This window comes from Euprymna scolopes, chromosome 36 (assembly GCF_053919585.1).
Source record: "Euprymna scolopes isolate OS-2025 chromosome 36, ASM5391958v1, whole genome shotgun sequence".
Lineage (NCBI taxonomy): Eukaryota > Metazoa > Mollusca > Cephalopoda > Sepiida > Sepiolidae > Euprymna > Euprymna scolopes.
In genome coordinates this window covers 27,476,691-27,498,575 of record NC_136517.1, presented here as the reverse complement: position 1 = coordinate 27,498,575, position 21,885 = coordinate 27,476,691, and the positions used below count along the sequence as shown (strand labels likewise).

General features: G+C 33.9%; 1 protein-coding gene across 7 annotated transcripts in view; it reads right to left on the bottom strand.

Annotated features, from left to right (window-relative positions):
- LOC145260396 (DNA polymerase delta catalytic subunit-like) overlaps nucleotides 1–21,885 on the bottom strand; it is a 226,546-nt gene that overhangs the window by 40,193 nt on the left and 164,468 nt on the right. For all 7 annotated transcript variants that reach the window (XM_080118362.1, XM_080118364.1, XM_080118366.1 and 4 more), the window contains one exon: nucleotides 165–315. In XM_080118362.1, the coding sequence (XP_079974488.1) occupies nucleotides 165–315 (151 nt within the window). The remainder of the gene's footprint in view (nucleotides 1–164; nucleotides 316–21,885) is intronic.

Genomic DNA, 21,885 nt, shown 5'->3' with positions numbered 1-21,885 from the left:
TGTCAGGGTCACCCATTATTTTTTTTATATTAAGAACAATGGACTTCACATTTTGGCGAAGTTTCAGAAAAATCTAATGGCTGGATCAAATGATACTAAAAGCATTACATAGACTTTAGGTAAAAATAAACCATGAGAATTAATATCAAATATAATGAGTTTACCTTGTGCAAATAACGTCTTCATGTAAACTTCCCTGGCATCTTTGACACTGAGTCCAAAGACGAGAAAACCTGGCTTCAAGGGCAGACAAATGGCAGATTTCTTTTTGGTAAATTTCAGATTCTTTCACTTTGCAATGTTTACAAACGGCATCTACAAGACAAAACAGAATTTATGCTTTTAAGAAGACAAAACAATTTAGTCAGTGTATCACATATGTAACGGCATCTAAAAAACAATATAAAGATATATTTTCTGAATTTTGGAGATGAGGATTGATAATTCATATTATTTGGATTATTCGTACTACTGGTTTCATTATATACATAATTATTTTCCACAGCCAGATAACATTGCAGCGAACAAGAGCCATGACAGCCAACAAACCTAATGTCCAAAACTTGAGTTTTGCCCTCATTTGGGCTCATGAGTTAGACATATCTGAACTCTGGATTTGAAACCTGAGTTTGGATATGTCTAACTGATGAGCCCAAATGAGGGCAAAACCTGAGTCTTGGATTTCTGGTTTGTTGGCTGTCACGGCTCTTGTGCGCTGCGACGTTGTTTGGCTGCAGAAGATAATTTTATATATATATATATATATATATATATATACTGGAAAATCGTAATAAAAAAAAATACATGATATATATGTATATATATATTCACAAAATCAAGACAAGTAAATATAAAATGAGAACATGTTGTATTTCCTTATGCGTTACAATTGTTTCATAACCACTTGGACAATTTCAAATATATCATTTAAAAATATTCCAAAATAACTACTCTTCAGATGGTAAAATACATTCGTTATACATATATTAATACATTCATAATCCTTATTTTAAGGGATTAAGCAGTTGAACTCACTTCTATGTCAATTTTTATATTTATTTATGTTTATTTTAATTTTTTGATTGCCTACAAATAGATTATTTAACCCATTTTCGTATTTCTATTTTTTATATGAAAGTTCCACAATTCCCTATTTTTATAATCAATTAATCTTACTTAATCTTAATGTTTTTTTAAAAAGATTTGGGTTTTTTTCCAATTTATTTATTTTATTGATCCATTTTTCAAATACTAATCTACACCTTGAAATTCTAGTTTCTATTTTTATGTTTAACTATTTTTTCTCAATCCACCATAGTTTAGTATAAATTTTATTTACATGTTACGATCTATTAGTTGATTTTTTTTTTTTCCTAATACGTTATTTCTTAAGGAATTATAATTAAAAGGTTTATTTAAATAATTTTTTTTTTTTTGAAAGGGAGATAACTCTTTTTGCCCACTTTTTTTCTATTTATAATTTATCAAAATTACATGTATTTTTACTTTAATATTTTGACTTTAGTATTTATCAATCGCCTTTGTTTAATTTTAAACTTATAGTTGTAATCTTTCTATCCCTTATTTAGGTTATAATTAGTTTAGTTTCTATATGTTAATTTGATGATCCATTAATTTATTTATTGCACTATTCTAAAATCTTTGTATTAAATTTAACATTTGCTTATCCTACTTATATTTCACTCTCAACCTATTCCTTAAATTTTTAAATTCTTTTTTATTATGAAGTGTTATTTTAACCAGGTTTTAGGCACATTAATAGCAATTTATTTCTATGAAGATAACTTTGTATAACATCTAAATTCTTGTTTAAAATTTCCTTTGGAATTCACTATATGGTATGCCTTAAGTAAACAGATTACATCTTTTTGATTTACTCGGTTTATATTTTCTAGCTTTATCAACTATTGACCATTTTAATTCAAATTCTATTTTATTCCTCTGTAGTTCTCTAACCTAATCACCTAATGCAGTCGTGTTCCTCTTCTTATTTTTAATAATTATATAATTACAATTAAAAATAAGAAGAAGAACATGACTGCCTTAGGTGATTGGGTAGAGGACTACATAGGAATAAAATAGAATTAATTAAATGTTATTAAGATATTATTTGGTCATTAAATTAAATTTTATTAAGATATTATTTGGTCATTAAATTAAATTTTATTAAGGTTTTATTTGGTCATTAAATTAAATTTTATTAAGGTATTAGTTGGTAATTAAATTAAATTTTATTCAGATTTTATTTTGTCATCAAATTAAATTTTATTAAGGTATTATTTAGTCATTAAATTAATCAAATTTTATTAAGGTTTTATTTGGTCATTAAATTAATCGTTATTTTATTACTTTTTCTACTATTGACCATTTTCATTCAAATTCTATTTTATTCCTATGTAGTTCTCTAATCTAATCACCTAATGCAGTCGTGTTTCTCTTCTTATTTTTAATAATAAAAAGAGAAACATGACTGCATTAGGTGATTAGGTTAGAGGAGTATGTAGAAATAAAATAGAATTAATTAAATTTTATTAAGGTTGTATTTGGTCATTAAATTAAATTTTGTTAAGGTAAGGCTGTGACAACAGCATATTCTTTTCATTCTTTTGACTCTCAAGCATATATTCAACACAGTAAGACACAGTCAATCAACCGAGAAACCACATCAGTCTATATAAAAACATTAGATATTAAAGCATATATACTCAAGAGTCAAAACAATGAAAAGAATAGGCTGTTGTCACAACCCTAGTCATTAAATTAAATTTTATTAAGATATTAGTTGGTCATTAAATTAAATTTTATTATTAAGATATTAGTTGGTCATTAAATTAAATTTTATTAAGATATTAGTTGGTCATTAAATTAAATTTTATTAAGATATTAGTTGGCCATTAAATTCAATTTTATTAAGATATTAGTTGGTCATTAAATTAAATTTTATTAAGATATTAGTTGGCCATTAAATTAATTATTGAAAATTAAAAAGTTAATTTATAGTAAGGTTTACATGAAGAAACGATATCTGGTCTGACAATTTTATTATTATATCAAAATTTTCAAGATTTGCGCAGAATTGGAATCGGTCGATTATTATGTTTGTTCGAACAAGGAAAAACTGAAAAGAAAACATAAAAATTAAGAAATCCTCTTCGATCGGTATGATATCAAAGGAATGATGTTTTTCACGTGGCCAAAACACATGACCAGAGAAAAAGAAATGGAAACTGGAGTTTATTACTGAAATAGATTCAAAAGAATACAAAGGTTGCCATGAAGGAGAGACGGAGGGTGGAGGTCTAGAAGCACACGAAAAAGAAACTGCTTGGAAATATAAGGAAAAATTTTTTTTAAAAAAGCAAAAAAATGAAAAAAAATCTCCATCTTAGATTCAGTTTAAATACAAAGTTTGCAAACAAAACAAATATGTATATTATTTCAATATAACCACCAAGTTTTTTTAGTACATCTTATGAAACTCTGTAATCTACATAGAATTTTGCACTAGTAAAATTCATAGAAACTAGCAGAACCTGGAGAAATTCCACGGCAGTTGAAAATTTTCAAAACACATAAATAAAATGAACAAAAAATAAAATAAAACAAATAATGACGAATATAAGCCAATTTTTTTTGAGTAAGTTCTTTTTTAACCTTTTAAAGCTAAAAAGAATTAATTTTAAAAAAATTATATTTTCCAAAGGATATTCAACACAAAACACGTTTTTTTTTTCTGAATAATTTTTATTTTAAAGAAACAGATGTCAATTCACCCGCACATTTTTTTTTTAATTTTAAAAAGAATCTATAATAAAAAAAAACTTACAGTCTACTTTCAACATGACTTTTTTTTATAAAATAAAAATATAAAATAAAATAGTTATAAAATAAAATAGTTATAAAATAAAAATATAAAATAAAATAGCGAATTTGAACTGTAAACAGACAGCCATACATTTTTGTTTTGGAAATTTTAGGAGAGGAAATGGTTTTAATGATTTTAACTGAGAAAGTGCGACTATAGAGGGAGGTAATTCGTTTTTTTATTAAATTATGTTTGTGATAATGATGTGTTTTTTTTTTTTTTGTAACATCAGACAAGGAAATTAAATCAACATGTTGTAACTTTGTTGACTAATTTGATTCTGTTGTTGGAATTCTTTGCAAGAAGAACCACATAAACGTTGCCAATATCCCTAACCAAAAAAGGTGCTATGGAGTTGACTGGATTTTAACTTTGCACAACTAAATTGCCCCTCAATGTCATATTCCTCTTGATCATTATCAACTTCCTAAATTTTTCACTGAACCTGATATTTAATTCACATGGATAGATTGTTCTTGTCCTGTCAGTCATGAGCTTGTAGAAATTTTTAACTAATTTGTGTGATATTTCTGAGTAAAAAAAAAAATAGTGATAAGTAGTAAGAATGTACGTCTAAAAGCAAAAATAAGTTCACGGTTCTTAAAATTTAGACTAGAGTTAGCTGCAAGGATCCATTGGATAAAATGGATAAAAAGGAAAAAGAAAAAGCGAGAAAAAATGGGCAACGGGGAAAGAAAGAAAAAAAAGGCAACAGGGAGAGAAAGAGAAAAATAAGCAATGGGAAAGAAAGAGAAAATAAGGACATTGGGAAAAAAGAAAAAAAGGGCAACAGGGAAAAAAAAGTGGGGCAATGGAAAAGAAAAAGAGAACAAAGGGAAAACAGGAAAGAGAGGAAAAAGGGGAGAGATAAAAAGAAAGAAACAGAGAGGAAAAGAAATAAATAATACCATTATCAACTTCTTATATTTTTCACTGAACCTGATATTTAATTCACGTGGATAGATTGTTCTTGTCCTGTCAGTCATGAGCCTGTAGAAATTTTAAGTAATTTGTATTATGTTTCTGACTAGAAAAAAATTAAACATAATTTTAAGGTTCCTAAAATTCATACTAGAGTTGGCTGCAAGGATCCGTTGGATAAAATGGATAAAGTGAAAAAGAGGAAGTGAGAAAACAGAAGCAACGAGGAAAGAAAGATAAAAAAAAAAGGGGCAAGGGGAAAGAGAAAGAAAAATGGGGCGACGGGGAAAGAGAAAGAAAAAAGGGGCGACGGGGAAAGAGAAAGAAAAAAGGGGCGACGGGGAAAGAGAAAGAAAAAAGGGGCGACGGAGAAAAGGGAAAGAAAAAAGGGTCGACGGGGAAAGAGAAAGAAAAAAGGGGCGACGGGGAAAGAGAAAGAAAAAAGGGGCGACGGGGAAAGAGAAAGAAAAAAGGGGCGACGGGGAAAGAGAAAGAAAAAAGGGGCAACGGGGAATGAGAAAGAGAAATTGAGGCAACGTGGAAAGAAAGAGAAATTGGAGCCACGGGGAAAGAAAGAGAAATTGGAGCCACGGGGAAAGAAAGAGAAATTGGAGCCACGGGGAAAGAAAGAGAAATTGGAGCCACGGGGAAAGAAAGAGAAATTGGAGCCACGGGGAAAGAAAGAGAAATTGGAGCCACGGGGAAAGAAAGAGAAATTGGAGCCACGGGGAAAGAAAGAGAAATTGGAGCCACGGGGAAAGAAAGAGAAATTGGAGCCACGGGGAAAGAAAGAGAAATTGGAGCCACGGGGAAAGAAAGAGAAATTGGAGCCACGGGGAAAGAAAGAGAAATTGGAGCCACGGGGAAAGAAAGAGAAATTGGAGCCACGGGGAAAGAAAGAGAAATTGGAGCCACGGGGAAAGAAAGAGAAATTGGAGCCACGGGGAAAGAAAGAGAAATTGGAGCCACGGGGAAAGAAAGAGAAATTGGAGCCACGGGGAAAGAAAGAGAAATTGAAGCCACGGGGAAAGAAAGAGAAATTGGGACAACGGGGAAAGGAAGAGAAATAGTGGCAAGAAGGAAAGAAAAAAAGGGGCAACGGGGAAAGAAAAAAAGGGGCAACGGGGAAAGAAAGAAAGGGCAACGGGAAAAGAAAGAAAGGGCAACAGAGAAAAAAGAGGCAATGGAGAAAGAAGGGGCAACGGGGAAAGAAGGGGCAACGAAGAAAGAAAAAGAAAAAAGGGGCGACGGGGAAAGAGAAAGAAAAAAGGGACAAAGGGGAAAGAGAAAGAAAAAAGGGACAACGGGGAAAGAGAAAGAAAAAAGGGACAACGGGGAAAGAGAAAGAAAAAAGGGACAACGGGGAAAGAGAAAGAAAAAAGGGACAACGGGGAAAGAGAAAGAAAAAAGGGACAACGGGGAAAGAGAAAGAAAAAAGGGACGACGGGGAAAGAGAAAGAAAAAAGGGACGAGGGGGAAAGAGAAAGAAAAAAGGGACAACGGGGAAAGAGAAAGAAAAAAGGGACAACGGGGAAAAAGAAAGAAAAAAGGGACAACAGGAAAAGAGAAAGAAAAAAGGGACGACGGGGAAAGAGAAAGAAAAAAGGGACGAGGGGGAAAGAGAAAGAAAAAAGGGACGAGGGGGAAAGAGAAAGAAAAAAGGGACGAGGGGGAAAGAGAAAGAAAAAAGGGACGAGGGGGAAAGAGAAAGAAAAAAGGGACGAGGGGGAAAGAGAAAGAAAAAAGGGACGAGGGGGAAAGAGAAAGAAAAAAGGGACGAGGGGGAAAGAGAAAGAAAAAAGGGACGAGGGGGAAAGAGAAAGAAAAAAGGGACGAGGGGGAAAGAGAAAGAAAAAAGGAACGAGGGGGAAAGAGAAAGAAAAAAGGGACGAGGGGGAAAGAAAGAAAAAAGGGGGCGACGGGGAAAGAAAAGGAAAAAAGGAGTGACGGGGAAAGAGAAGGAAAAAAGGGGCGACGGGGAAAGGAAGAGAAATAGTGGCAATGGAGGAAGAAAGAAAAAGGGGCGACAGGGAAAGAAAAAGGGGTAATGGCGAAAGAAAGAAAAACGGGGCAATGGGGAAAGAAAGAAAAAAGGGGCAACGGGGAAAGAAAGAAAAAAGGGACGACGGGGAAAGAAAGAAAAAAGGGGCAACAGGGAAAGAAAGAATAAAGGGCAACGAGGAAAGAAAGAAAAAAGGGACAATGGGGAAAGAAAATAGTGGCAACGGGGAATGAAAGAGAAATAGTGGCAAGGAGGAAAGAAAAAAGGGTAACAGGTAAAGAAAAAAAAGGCAACGGGGGAAAGAAAAAAAGGGCAACAGGGAAAGAAAAAAAGGGCAACAGGGAAAGAAAAAAAGGGCAACAGGGAAAAAAAAAAAGGGCAACGGGGAAAGAAAAAAGGGCAACGGGGAAAGAAAAAAGGGCAACGGGGAAAGACGGGGCTATGGGGAAAGACGGGGCTATGAGGAAAGGAAAGAAAAAGGGGCAATGGAGAAAGAAAAAGAAAAAAGGGCCGACGTGGAAAGAGAAAGAAAAAAGGGGCAACGAGGAAAGAGAAAGGAGAAAGGGGTGACGGAGAAAGAGAAAGAAAAATGGGGCGACGGGGAAAGAGAAAGAAAAAAGGGCTGACGTGGAAAGAGAAAGAAAAAAGGGGTGACGGAGAAAGAGAAAGAAAAAAGGGGCGACGAGGAAAGAGAAAGAAAAAAGCGGTGACGGGGAAAGGGAAAGAAAAAAGCGGTGACGGGGAAAGGGAAAGAGAAATTGGAGCAACGGGGAAAGAGAAAGAGAAATTGGAGCAACGTGGAAAGAAAGAGAAATTAGGTCAACGGGGAAAGAAAGAGAAATTGGAGCCACAGGGAAAGAAAGAGAAATTGGAGCCACGGGGAAAGAAAGAGAAATAGTGGCAAGAAGGCAAGAAAAAAGGGGCAACGGGGAAAGAAAAAAAGGGCAACGGGGAAAGAAAAAAAGGGCAACGGGGAAAGAAAGAAAGGGCAACAGGGAAAAAAGAGGCAATGGGGAAAAAAGAGGCAACGGGGAAAGAAAATGAAAAAAGGGGCGACGGGGAAAGAGAAAGAAAAAGGGACGACAGGGAAAGAGAAAGAAAAAAGGGACGACGGGGAAAGAGAAAGAAAAAAGGAACGACGGGGAAAGAGAAAGAAAAAAGGGATGACGGGAAAGAGAAAGAAAAAAGGGATGATGGGAAAGAGAAAGAAAAAAGGGGCGAGGGGGAAAGTAGAAGAAAAAAGGGGCGACGGAGAAAGAGAAGGAAAAAAGGGGTGACGGGGAAAGAGAAGGAAAAAAGGGGCGACGGGGAAAGGAAGAGAAATGTGGACAACATGGAAAGAAAGAGAAATAGTGGCAATGGAGAAAGAATGAAAAAAGGGGCAACAGGGAAAGAAAGAAAAAAAGGGGCAACGAGGAAAGAAAGAAAAAAGGGGCAACGGGTAAGAAAGAAAAAAGGGGCAACGGGGAAAGAGAAAAAGAGGCAACAGGAAAGAAAAAGAAAAAGAAGCAATGGGAAAGAAAAAGAAGCAATGGGAAAGAAAAAGAAGCAATGGGAGAGAAAAAGAAAATAAGGATAATGATAAAGGGAGAGACAAAAGGACAATGGGAAAGAAGAAAAAAGGGGCAACGAGGAAAAAAAGCGGGGCAATGGGAAAGAGAGAGAACAAAGGGAAAACAGGAAAGAGAGGAGAAAGGGGAGAAATAAAAAGAGAAAGAAACAGAGACGAAAAGAAATAAATAATACCATTATCAACTTCTAAAATTTTTCACTGAACCTGATATTTAATTCACGTGGATAGATTGTTCTTGTCCTGTCAGTCATGAGCCTGTAGAAATTTTAAGTAATTTGTATTATGTTTCTGAGTAAAAAGAAAACAAAAATAAGTTTAAGGTTCTTAAAATTCAGACTACAGTTGGTTGCAAAGATCCGTTGGATAAAGGGAGAACGAGAAAGAGAGAAAAAAGGGGCAACGGGAAACAGAGAGAAAAAAGACAATGGGGAAAAAGAAAGAAAAAGGGGTATAAGAAAAAGAAAAAAAAGGACAATGAGAAAGAGAAAAAGCAAAGGGACAAGAGGGGAGAGAGGGAAAATGAAGATGTGATGAGAAGAGAAAGGGGAGAAATAAAAAAAGAGAAAGAAACGGAGAGGAAAAGAAATATACAGAGATAAAAAGAAAAACAAATAAAGAGATAGAAAATGATAAATATACAGAGGGAGAAAAAGAGAGAACGGGAGAAAGAACGAAATAAAAAAGAGTGTAGGAAAAATAAATATATAGAGATAGAAAGAGAGATAAATAGAAAGAGATAACGATAAACATAGATAGAAAGGGAAAGAGAGAGAAATAAAATTTAAAAAAATAAATAAGATAAATATATAGACATAGAAAAGAGAACGAGGGAGAAAGGTGGAATGATAAAAATGCAATGAAGACAGATAACAATTCGTTGTTAACTAAATTTCTCACAAATTTTTTCCTTTTTTCTACAAAGAAAATCAAATCATTCTTTTTTTTTTTTAACATGCGTCCTTGCATCCCAGTTAAAAGTTCTGTCCAAGTGCTTTGCTCAAGTTTAAAAACAATATTTTCATCTCATATTTCACGTTTTAGCTGGACCTCATTTATTTGTATCTTTTCAAACTAAAGAACCTATATCGAATTTCAATTATTCAAAATTTCATTATTGTAGACCCTTGGCGCAATGGATAAGGCATTGATAAACAATCAGTTTTACGTAATAGTCTCCTGGAAGCTGAAAGCTCAATCCTTACTACAAAAGAATAATAACTAAGAATGACACAATAATTAACAACAAGCGGAACCTATGGTGATTCCACAGGGGCTCATGCATATGTAATATATGTCAGCATTTTGTGGATGTTCAGCATAAATGGAGATGTCCTAATATTATTGTAGCTCTTTTGTTAAAACTGCAAAAGTATTAATCTAAGCTAGCAGGGACGCCCGGCATAGCCCGGTCATAAAGTATGCTTAAATATGATATTTTAATTCTTGCAGATTTTGTACATATTATTATAGAGTTAATGTTCTATCAATTTTTATATGTTATAAAGTTGCAATTTCAAAACATAAAAAAATATATATCCATATGATTTGGGTCCATCAGGTTGAATCAAAACCGAAACCAAAACATACAAAAAAAAAAAAAAAAACGTATATACATACATATATAACTTGAGATCCTTTAGCTATAATCGAATCCAAAACTAATGAAGAATTCTTGATAAACTTATTTATTACAAGAAATAGATGACTTAAGTGCCATCAGCTATAATCAAAACCGAAACCAAAACTTATGAAGAATTCTTGGTAAAATTATTTACGACAAGAAATGAAAGTCCACAACAATTAAACGACAGTCACTCGGATGTAAGCGTGACACACAAAATAAATAAGACATACGCTATCGTATTAATATATAGCTTATTATTCGGTCATATCTGACATGACAAGAACAATATACCAAAAATTAAATGATTTGGTTTGTAATTCTATATAGATTCCTGAGATTGAATAGGCAACAAAAGACACTAGAAGAAGGTTATATAGGCTAAAATGATGTGTATATGACAACCAAGTAGTTTTAATAATGCAAATTATTGTCACCACTAAATCAACCGATTGAATGGAAAGATTATCTTTATTTTTTGAGATGAGGATGGATTATTTGGATTATTCAGACTACTGTTCTCATCTTGCGGGCCCGTAGTGTAATGGATAAAGTACTAGGTAAAAATTCAGATGTAAGTGACACTCTTCTGGAGGTTGAAGGTTCAATCCTCCATGTGGATGATACGCAGAATAAAATTGCTTGATTACCAAGGAATTCTACCCTTCTATTCTTACGGAAAAAGAGTGTGCTACCCAGTGGAGTAAATAAAGGGTTCCGTTAAAAATTCCCATGCCGATTTCTCAGTTCAGCAAAAGGATTTCCAAGTTCGAGAAAAGACATCTGAAGAAGGCCAAAGGTTATATCAGCTGAAAAATTGTTAAAATCGCACTCAAGATGAAAACAGTATTCTGAATAATCCAAATAATATCATGGAAAATTTATTTATTTTTACTATTAAAAGAAAAAAAAGCTATTCTAAGATAAGGGTTCATGAAATGAGATGATTGAAAAAAAAAAAAAAAAAAAATGAAGAATCCTATAGGAGTACTTAAATTAATAAAATGAACAAAGTTTGATTTCTGGGGCAGTTTATGACAAGTATTTGTTGACATTGGATTTGAAGACAACAATTAGTTTACTTTCTATATGTTAATTTGATGACCCATTAATTTATTGCACTATTCTATAATCTCCATATTAAATTTAACACTCTCTTACTCTACTTATATTTCACTGTCAACCTATTCCTTAATTATTTTTTTTTTTTAATTTATTATGAAGTGTTATTTTAATCAGGTTTTAGGCATGATAATAGAAATTTATTTCTATGAAGAGAGCTTTGTATGGCATCTAAAGTCTTAGTTAAAATTTCCTTTGGAATTCAGGTAAACATAGATTACATCTTTATCAACTATTGACCATTTTAATTAAAATTCTATTTTATTCCTCTGTAGTTCTCTAACCTAATCATCTAATGCAGTCGTGTTCCTCTTATTTTCCATAATTATATAATTATAATTAAAAATAAGAGGAGGAACATGACTGCATTAGGTGATTGGGTTAGAGAACTACATTAAATTTTATTAAGATTTTATTTGGTCATTAAATTAAATTTTATTAAGATTTTATTTGGTCATTAAATTAAATTTTATTAAGGTATTAGTTGGTCATTAAATTAAATTTTATTAAGGTATTATTTAGTCATTAAATTAAATTTTATTAAGGTATTATTTAGTCATTAAATTAATCAAATTATTAAGGTTTTATTTGGTCATTAAATTAATCGTTTTATTTGGTCATTACATTAATCGTTTTATTTGGTTATTAAATCAATTGTTTTTTTATTACTTTTTCTATCTAATGCAGTCGTGTTCCTCTTCTTATTTTAAAGAATTATATAATTACAATTAAAAATAAGAAGAACATGACTGTATTAGGTGATTGGGTAGAGGACTACATAGAAATAAAATAGAATTAATTAAATGTTATTAAGGTATTAGTTGGTCATTAAATTAAATTTTATTAAGGTATTATTTAGTCATTAAATTAAAATCTATTAAGGTATTAGTTGCTCATTAAATTAATTAAATTTTATTAAGGTATTAGTTGGTCATTAAATTAAATTTTATTAGGATATCAGTTCGTCATTAAATTAATTAAATTTATTAAGATTATATTTGATCATTAAATTAATTCAATTTTATTAGTTGGTCATTAAATTAAGTTAAATCATTGAAAATTAAAAAGTTAATTTATAGTAAGGTTTATATGGAGAAATGATATCTGGTCTGGAAATTTAATTATTATATCAAAATTTTCAAGATTTGCACAGAATTGGAATCGGTCGATTATTATGTTTGTTCGAACAAGGAAAAACTGAAAAGAAAACATAAAAATTAAGAAATCCTCTTCGATCAGTATGATATCAAAGGAATGAGGTTTTCCACGTGGCCAAAACACATGACCAGAGAAAAGGAAATGGAAACTGGAGTTTATTACTGAAATAGATTCAAAAGAATACAAAGGTTGCCATGAAGGAGAAGCTGTCCTGCAATGATGTGTTCCACAGATTGGAAGCTCTTGCAAAGGAGCTCTGTCCATGGAAATTTCGCCTGACTCTAGGCACATGGAGGAAGACAGGAAAGTCATTTTTTTGTTGTGGTAATGTAGAGGATAAATATGAGTGTCCTTAACTCTGACATTAAATTAAGACAACATAGTTCTTATTACATATATACAAACAATATATTTATTATGAACAATGAAAAGAAAACATAAGAACGTGTGTGCGTGTGTGTGTGTGTACACATGTGTGATCAAGCATAATTCTGAAATGTTCATTAATGTTGTTGGTGAAATTAATTCGATTGTAGTCTATTAATTTTTATGGTGAAAATAAGTTAAGCCTACCTTGAATATTTGCACATGTGTACAGGCGGAAAATTGTTCTTTGTGTGCGTGTATTTTTTTTGGAGCAATGCGTATAGTGTGCATTCAATGTCGTGTTAAGGTAAAAAAAAAAAAAAAAAAGAAAGAGAAACAAAAGGGAAAGGTCAAAAGGAAGTGACCTATACGTCAGAATCTCAAATCAATGTAGTTTATGTACTGCACACACATGGATTGTTTTGTGTCAGTGTGTTCGTGCCATACACAAACTTGATATCACAGTTGTAATAGTTACTATAGCCATAAGACAGAATTCTGGTTGTGAATATTTCATAAGAAGAAACCAGAGATTAGAGCTCAGTCAAGCACTTTCCATGAAAATAACGATAGAAAGAAATTATCTTCAATGATAAAGAGGTTGTAAAGAGTAGACTAGGTTTTAAAGTCAATTTTCAGGAAAAAGGAAAATGTTCTCTACAGGAGGGAATGTCTTTTTTTGTTGTAGTAATGAGTTCTGGCTGTGAATGTCTCACAAGGAGAAAGCACAGATTGGAACTCAGTCGAGAATATTCTATGGGGAAACACTTCTGTGTAGGAAATTAATCATTCCCTATTAGATTTCAAAGTCAATTTTGTAATCTGGCAAGGCAAGAAAGCACGATCTGAACTGCACCTCCCCATATGTGGCAGCAATACTCCACCTTAGGAGGTATCTGATTAAACAGAGGTAGTGGAATAAATTTGGAGTCATGTATCTTGGGAGCGGTGGAATGATCCAACCATTTTCCAGTGACCTTAGCAATCTTGATAAGAGGTTTTGTCTGTCACGTTGAAGTTTGAAATAAATTTTTTGTATTATTTGGATTTTTCAGACTACTGTTCTCATCTTGAATGTCATTTTCACAATGTTTCAGTTGATGTAACCTCTGACCTTCTTTAGGTGAATCTTGTTAAACTTGAGAATGTTTCTGTTGAACTCGAGAATTTGGATGGAATTTCGAACGCAACCCTTCACAGAGGTATCATGACTGGATAGAGGAGTAATTCACAATCGTATTTTTGCAGTCGCCCACACTGAGAATTGAACCTTCAACCTAAAGGAAAATATCACTTTTACAATTGATTTTTCCAAGTACTATAACCACTGCGCCGCGGGTCCTTGCAAACCAAATTCCTGAGTTCGACAGAAACATGCCCGAATTCGATAAGATACAACTGAAGAAGGTTGGAGGTTGTGCAAATGACAATCAAGATGAGAACAGTAGTCCAAATAATACAAATAACCAATCCTCATCTAAAAAAATTCAGAAATGTTAAATTTTTGTATCTAAATCCGCAGACTGAATGGGAAGCAGCTTAAGAATATCCGTTTCCCATCACATCATCGATTATTGATTTAGAAAAAAAAAAGAAAAAAAAACACAAAACTAACAAAAAAAAACAACAAACTTTGATTTGATTATTTTTATCTCCATTTTTTTTTTTTTCAGAATGTTCATCTGTGTTCATCTGTTAAAAATAATTGTAATTTTAGTGCATGCACGCTGCAAGAAATGTGCAGCTAAAACATCACATGCACAAAGGCATGCACCTTCATTTTTATAATTAATCAATATAATAAACAGCATCGCACTTTCTCTCACTTTTGTTCATTTTCAGTGTTTATGCGTGAAAATAATTTTAACGTCTGACCTAAAGGGAAACTGGTAAGCAACATCTTTTGTTGTTGTTATAAGACCTCTGTCCAAGGCGGGTTGAACTTGCTTCCTCCAAAGGAGCAAGAGTTAAGGGAATATAAATTCACAGGCAGTCTCCGGTCGTCTGTAATGTTTGATGTATTTTTGGTCAAGAAACCAGTATCTTCAGAAAGCCTGATCTGGTAACACCAGAAACCCTAACAGGTGAACCTAGGAGTGATGATTACTAAGGGACAACTCCACATTCCCCACAGCCCACCAAATAGGGCCTCACTACTAGATGTCTTTTAAAGTCATCCGATGTTCCAATGTTTGGCCAGCATGGGGAAATAGACTTCAGTATGATGCAAGAGACAGTATCATTGTGAATATATATATTTCCCCAAAGCCCCTGGCCTTGATAGAGGGGAGATTAAAACTTGCTACTATGCTTTCAAAGGATCTGAAATAACAGCAAGGGGGAGACTTGATTTCAAATATTTCTCATATGTTATACCTCCCCTCTTTGGTTTTCATAAATAAAGTAAATTTCAGTGTATAACGCTAATTTGATACTGGAAGATATTCATAACTATATTTCCAAAAAAGGGAAGATATAACATATGAAAAATATTTGGAATCAAGTCTCCCCTTGCTGTTATTTCAGATCATTTGAAAGCAGAGCATCAAGTTTTAGTCTCCCCTCCATCAAGGCCATTATCAATGGACCAGAGGTCATCTCGTTAGCATCAGACAAGGCCAAATTATTTGCAAAGAACTTTGCAGCTAATTCTATCCTATGCAACGAAGCCCATCAACTCCCCATATTTCCTCCTATAACACAGAACATGCTAGGTAACATACAAATATCCATGCATGAGGTCGCCAAGCTAATCAAGAACTTTGATTCCAGTAAAGCAACTGGCCCTGACGACATCCCAATTATAGTGTTAAAAAAGCTTCAACCAGAACTTGCTCCCATACTTACGAAACTGTTTAAGCGCTGCCTTAAGGAGAAGTGCTTTCCGACTCCCTGGAAGACCTCATCAGTTTGCCCTGTATTTAAGAATTCAGGTGATAAGTCATCTCCCTCTCAGTACAGACCAATAAGTCTCCTGTGTGTTATGAGTAAGTTGCTAGAACCCATATTAAATAGAGAAATAGTCAACCACCTCAGCAGAAACAACCTTCTAAGTAACACACAATATGGTTTCCGCTCTGCAAGATCTACCGCAGATGTGCTGATGGTTATATCTCACAGGATTAGTGAATCTCTTGACAAAGGCTTCCTTTCTAGGGCAATTGCTCTTGACATATCAAAGGCCTTCGACAAGGTATGGCATAAGGGTCTACTTCACAAGATTTCCAGCTACGGTATAACTGGAAATGTTTTCTCAATCATTAAATAATCTCTCCGATAGGCTCATAAGAGTAGCGGTCGATGGACAAAAATCAGAGGTCTGCAATATTAATGCTGGAGTCCCTCAGGGGTCAATCCTGGGCCCAACTCTCTTCCTGATCTACATCAATGACCTCCCTAAACCCATACTTAAATCATTCGTTGACATCTATGCTGATGACACGACCATCTACGGCAACACGTCAAAGGCTGTAAATGACAATGTTCTCTCTGATTCTCTCTCCTCTGATCTCGAGCGCGTGGTTCAGTGGGGAAAGACGTGGCTGGTTACCTTTAATGCATCTAAAACCAAACTCCTGTCTTTACATCATCAACGCTGTGATCCCCATCTGGCATCAATTGAGATGGATAGCTCTCGTCTGGGAGAGGCCCCGTGTTTTGACAAGCTTCTGGGTTTGACCTTTACTCCTGATCTGAAATGGAACATGTACATCAAGTCTGTTGCCAAGGTTGCTGGAAAGATGGTGGGATCCTTCTACCGCTCCAGAAGATATCTCACTACTGATGCAATTCTCTATCTATATAAAAGCCAAGTACGTCCAAGGATGGAATACTGCTGCCATATCTGGGCAGCAGCTGCTAAAAACAGCCTATCCTGCCTTGACAGAGTACAAAATAGACTTTGGGGCTTAGTGGGGGATGCCCTTTTCTCTACCCTGCAACCTCTCTCCCACAGAAGAGACGTTGCGAGCCTATCCTTGTTTTATCGTTATTTCCATGGCCGGTGCTCGCCTGAACTCCAATCTCTGGTCCCCCCTCGCCAATCTTTTACGAAAAACACCCGTCTAGCTTAATCCACTGTGAAAAATTTCCCCCACTCTTTATCTGTGCGTAAATCAAAACGTGGATTCCATGAACAAAGCTTCTTTCTTAGAATTGCACGCCTGTGGAACTCTATTCTGTCTGCCTGCTTCCCACCTGACTACAACTTGGATGTCTTCAAGTCCAATGTTAACAAATTCCTAATGAACCGCCCCCTTAAGTAAACACTTCATCAAATCTCCACACTAACGTAATGTACTTGCAATAACCCTTATCCCTGAGTGGCTTCCGGGCCTTGATAAGTGGTAACCCCGGTGTAAAAAAAAAAAAAAAAAAAAGCCCAGAGGTTTTAGGAAAATATAACATATTTTGTAATTCATATGCAAAACTAAGAAAACAAATTACTATGATTGAAACATTTTATGGCTGTAAAAAAGTGCCAAAAATAGGCTCTGGATGATATATGGATATTTCTATACTCATAGCCAAATACTGAAATGCTCATATCTTTGGTTCTATGGGACGATACTACATGAAAATTTGCAGGTTTTTTGAAGATTATAATACTATTCCATGGTTAAAATTTTATAACAATTAGTAAAAAAAAGAACCTATATTTTAAAACCAATAAAATATGCCCAAATTTGCCTACATTTGTACATATATAGTGTCCTGGCAAGCCAGCTTTAGTTTTGCTGCTTTGGGATGAATTTTGCTTGGTTGTCTCTCCTGTGGCCTTGCCAGGCCATCTGTGTAACAGAGCGCGTATGAAGATATCAGCAACAGCCGAAGGATAGATTGCTAACGAAGGTATTAGCAGCAGCAGCAGCTGTTTGAGTGCGCATGCAAATTGGCAAGGGTGCGTGGGCTTGCGTCAAAAGAAAAAAGGAAAACAAAAACAAAGGAAAAATGCATCACGTGATAAGGAGCAGAAAGATAAATGCGTGCCGAGTGAGATGAATGTGTGTCAGTACAGCAGGATTTTGTTTATCTCATGGCAGACGAAATGAACAGTAAAAAAAAAAAAATAAAAAAAATAAAAATAAAAAAACAAGCATTGTTTGGAAAGTTAAAGTAGTAAATACCTTTTGCTAAAAAAAAAAAAAAAAAAAAAGCCAAATTGGATTTATTTATTTTTGTTTGTTTGCTCCTTTTCGACGGTACTAGACAGCATAACAATATATAACAAATAAAAGGTACTTGTTCACTTATGCTACCATCCTGAAATAATAATATTATTTAGAAACCCATTCTTAACATGGGGAAGGAAGGGTGTTTTTTTTTTTTTTAACTATTCTGTACTTTCACCTAACAATTAAATAAAAAAAATATTGTGAAACTTGAATTTAATTTGAAAATACTATTTGAAAAACTAGCATGGTAACATAAGTGCATAAGCACCCAAATAAATATTACCAAAGGCAAGATAAGTTACTTTTCTACCTAGTTGGATAAGTTTTTATTGTATTTATTTCATGTAAAATGTTTATTTCAAAAATTAGTGTCAAGCGTTACACAAGCACAAGAAAAATAGTCTCATATCTCAGGTCTTTGAATTCTTGACAATGAGTTAAAAATATACAAAATACTGTTAGAAACCCAACCAATAAATGTGCTCGTGACATTTATTGGGTGGGTTTCTCAAAGTATTTTGTATAATTTTTTTAATTTTTAACTCATTGTAAACACCATTTTTTCGAATCTGTAAACTTCTCGGCCTAATGTACACAGAAGTTGGAAAAATTAAATTGAGAGCATTGCCAGGACCGCTGTGAAAAAGGTAGGTTCTCTCTACCGTGCTAGATAGCTACTAATGCCCGAAAGTATCCTTTACCTCTATAAGGCCACCATTTGCCCATGTATGGAGTATTGTTGCCATATTTGGGCTGGTGCATTTGCTACTAGTCTCTCACTCCTAGACAAGGTTCAAAAGAGAGTCGCCAACCTGATAGGTCCTGAACTGTCATCTAAGCTTCAGCCTCTGTTCCATTGACGAAATGTAACATCCCTCTGCCTTTTCTACAAGTACTTTAATGGTGAATGCCCCAACAAACAGCAAGCACTTGTACCCCCTCAATGTAAATACCCCCGACAAACCCGACAAGCATCAAAATCCCACCCCTTCACAGTTGAGATCCCTAGATGTAAGAAAGCCTTCTACTCCAGTAGTTTCTTCCCCAGAACGGCTAGACTTTGGAATTTACTTCCGGGTTCCTGCTTCCCCAACTGTACTGACATGCAGAAGTGTAACGTGAACCGACATCTTGCTGCCCAACTCCTCACATAGTACCCCTGTCCCTGATAGTAGCCCCCACATCAAAGTGGCAATGTGCCTTGTTTGGGGTGAAAATGTAATAAAAAAAGATAAAAATAAAAAAAAAATATGAAAAATTTTCTTCGATTTATTTCTGAGATTAATTCATATCTACTCAATTTTTTCTTTTCTTTGAGGGGAGTATTAAATACCGGCCATGAATGCTCTTTAAGCATTCAATGGCTACACCCCAGATTAAGCTATCCTTTGGTGGGGAGGCAGGTAAATATCTACTCAATAAAGTTATATTTAAATATCAGTATAATACTTAGTTTTGTTCATGAATAGACACCCACTATATAAAAAAAAAGCATAATACTCACATGCACATGTCTTAGTTTCTGTATTAATTAAAATATGTATATTTTACGACTGGGCAATGCCGTACGGCCTGCTAGTCTACAAAACTTTTCTGTCACACTGAAAAAGCAGAATTTCACTAAAATCAAACAACTCACATCCTATATATATATATATATATATATATATATATATAAATAACATTGTCTGTCTGAGTAACAGTCTTTACTCTGTTAATTTTTGGTCTACAGGCTTGAAACTTGATATATAGGGTATTCACACCTGTCAAATAAATTCAATTTGTTTTTTATCCAGTAAATATAGCGGCTAAGAGGGTCAAAATTGAAAAACAGAAACTTGGCAGGTGTAAGTTGACTTAATGTTTACCCTCCATTCATGCACAAATATACATTTATACATGTAAGTTGATCAATTTGAAAAGTTTTGATATGCATGCTGTATTAGCTTATATAGTAGTGAATAATGCTGAAGAGCTATGTGTTTTGATTTCGATTCTAGCTGATGGCACCCAGGTCACTTTTTTTTTTAAAACTTTTGAAATCACTTCTATATATTGCGTACACTACAACAATCAATAAAAAAATTGGCTCTATATACAAAATCCGGATAAATAAAAATATATTTAAGCGTATTTTAACAATCGGGCAACATTGGTCGATGTGTTAGTATGTACGTAAACAGTAGTGATGGGACAATACCAATACAATTACCGATCCTGCTGTAAATTCCTGATTTGAATATTTTCAAAACTTCGAAATATTTCGATAGAGAGTTGTCTATTTTTTTTTTTTTTTATATTCTATTTTTAGATTACTGTAAAAACAATGTAATATATCTATATATTTTCACAAACCTAGAAGTGTGTGTGTGTGTGTGTGTGTGGGGGGGTAATCTTTGTTGAACTGGTTATTTAAAACCGTTTACTTATTAGTACCAGCAATGGATAATTAAGTTTTAAACAAAAACAAACCAAAAAAAGAACAATTAAAAGAATCACTTTTGGCATTGGAAAATAGGCACAATTTTTTTTTTTCTAATTCCAATACCACAAAAAGTTACAATTTTTTAGATTCCCGATTAATTGTATTAATATATATATATGTTGCTAGCGTAAGGAAAAGCAATGCTCTTTGTGTAAACAAATAGAGCATAGGCGTTTGGACAATGTTTAAACATTGCAATTTCGCATAACCATCTCAGTAGCATAACGGTGAGAAGCACTGACTGTTGCCTTGGCTGTCAAGTTTTAATCCTGGCTTGAGGTAGGTGCTAGTCTAGCCACACTGATGAGCTGTGATACAGTGAAACAGTACTGTATGTGGATGATATATATATAATATGGTTGTAGAGAAGATTGGTTTCCGAGAGGTAAATCCAATGAAACCCGCATGATAATTAAAGAGTGCTCAATGCAGGACAGAGCTGGTATATAGTCTGTTTATTATACAAACATTATTGGTTACATATGTACATACATGTTCAGGATTCCACTGAAACATGTATGCACATATGTAACCAATAATGTTCGTATAATAAACAGACTAAATACATACATATACATAGAGAGAAAGAGAGAGAGAAAGCGAGAGAAGAAAAAAATGGTTACAGACCATTTTGATGAGATGCATGAACAAAACACGATTGCATTTATGCAGCGTTCGCTATATCATTATTATTATTATTATTATTATAAACCTCTACCACTGTTCAAACATCTCGATATGGTTCCCAGCAATGCTGATATCGATTGCTATGCTGATAACAACGTGCATCTCAAGCACTGAGCACTTTCCTCTGCACATTTTCTATCCAACATCTGAATCGGTTAGTAAAGTACCATTAATTGGCAACTTCCCAAGTTTTCCGTTTTTCCTTAAACGTCAGCAATAAAAACAAAACAAACAAACAAAAAAAGGACAAAAAAATACAACCTCTGCTGATAGAATCGTGATCATATCTTGTGTGATACTGCGGAGGAGGGGAGGAAGTGGTCAGACACCTTTATGTCTGATCAACATCACCAGATTGCTTCTGACTACTCTATTTCATGTATAAAAAAAATGATGAGAGACCCCTTGGGGTTGAGTGGGTAGAGGAGCGGGGGTTCTATCTCTTTCCTTTGCCGTATCAGACATCAAACAGAAATGGTGAATAACAGCAAATAGTTATAAACATGATTGCTGAATAAAATCAATAAGAACACATACGCACTTATATACAGTAAGTTATGAAAATAAATATGGCAATTAAGCTACACAGAATTTTCCGCATTTCATCCTTGTAAGGAGTCACCAGGCTAATACATATAACAGATCAAGATACTTAAATCTGTATATTACTACGATAGAATGTGTGTTGTTTTCTGTGTCACACTAACATGCGAGTCATTTAATTGTTATGTGCTTCCATTTCTTGTAATAAATAATTTTACCAAGAATTCTCCATAATTTTGGTTTCGGTTTCGATTATAGTTGACGGCACTTAAGTTATCTATTTTTTTTGTAAATAATTTTACCAAGAATTCCTCATAAGTTTCGATTTCGATTATAGCTAATGGCAT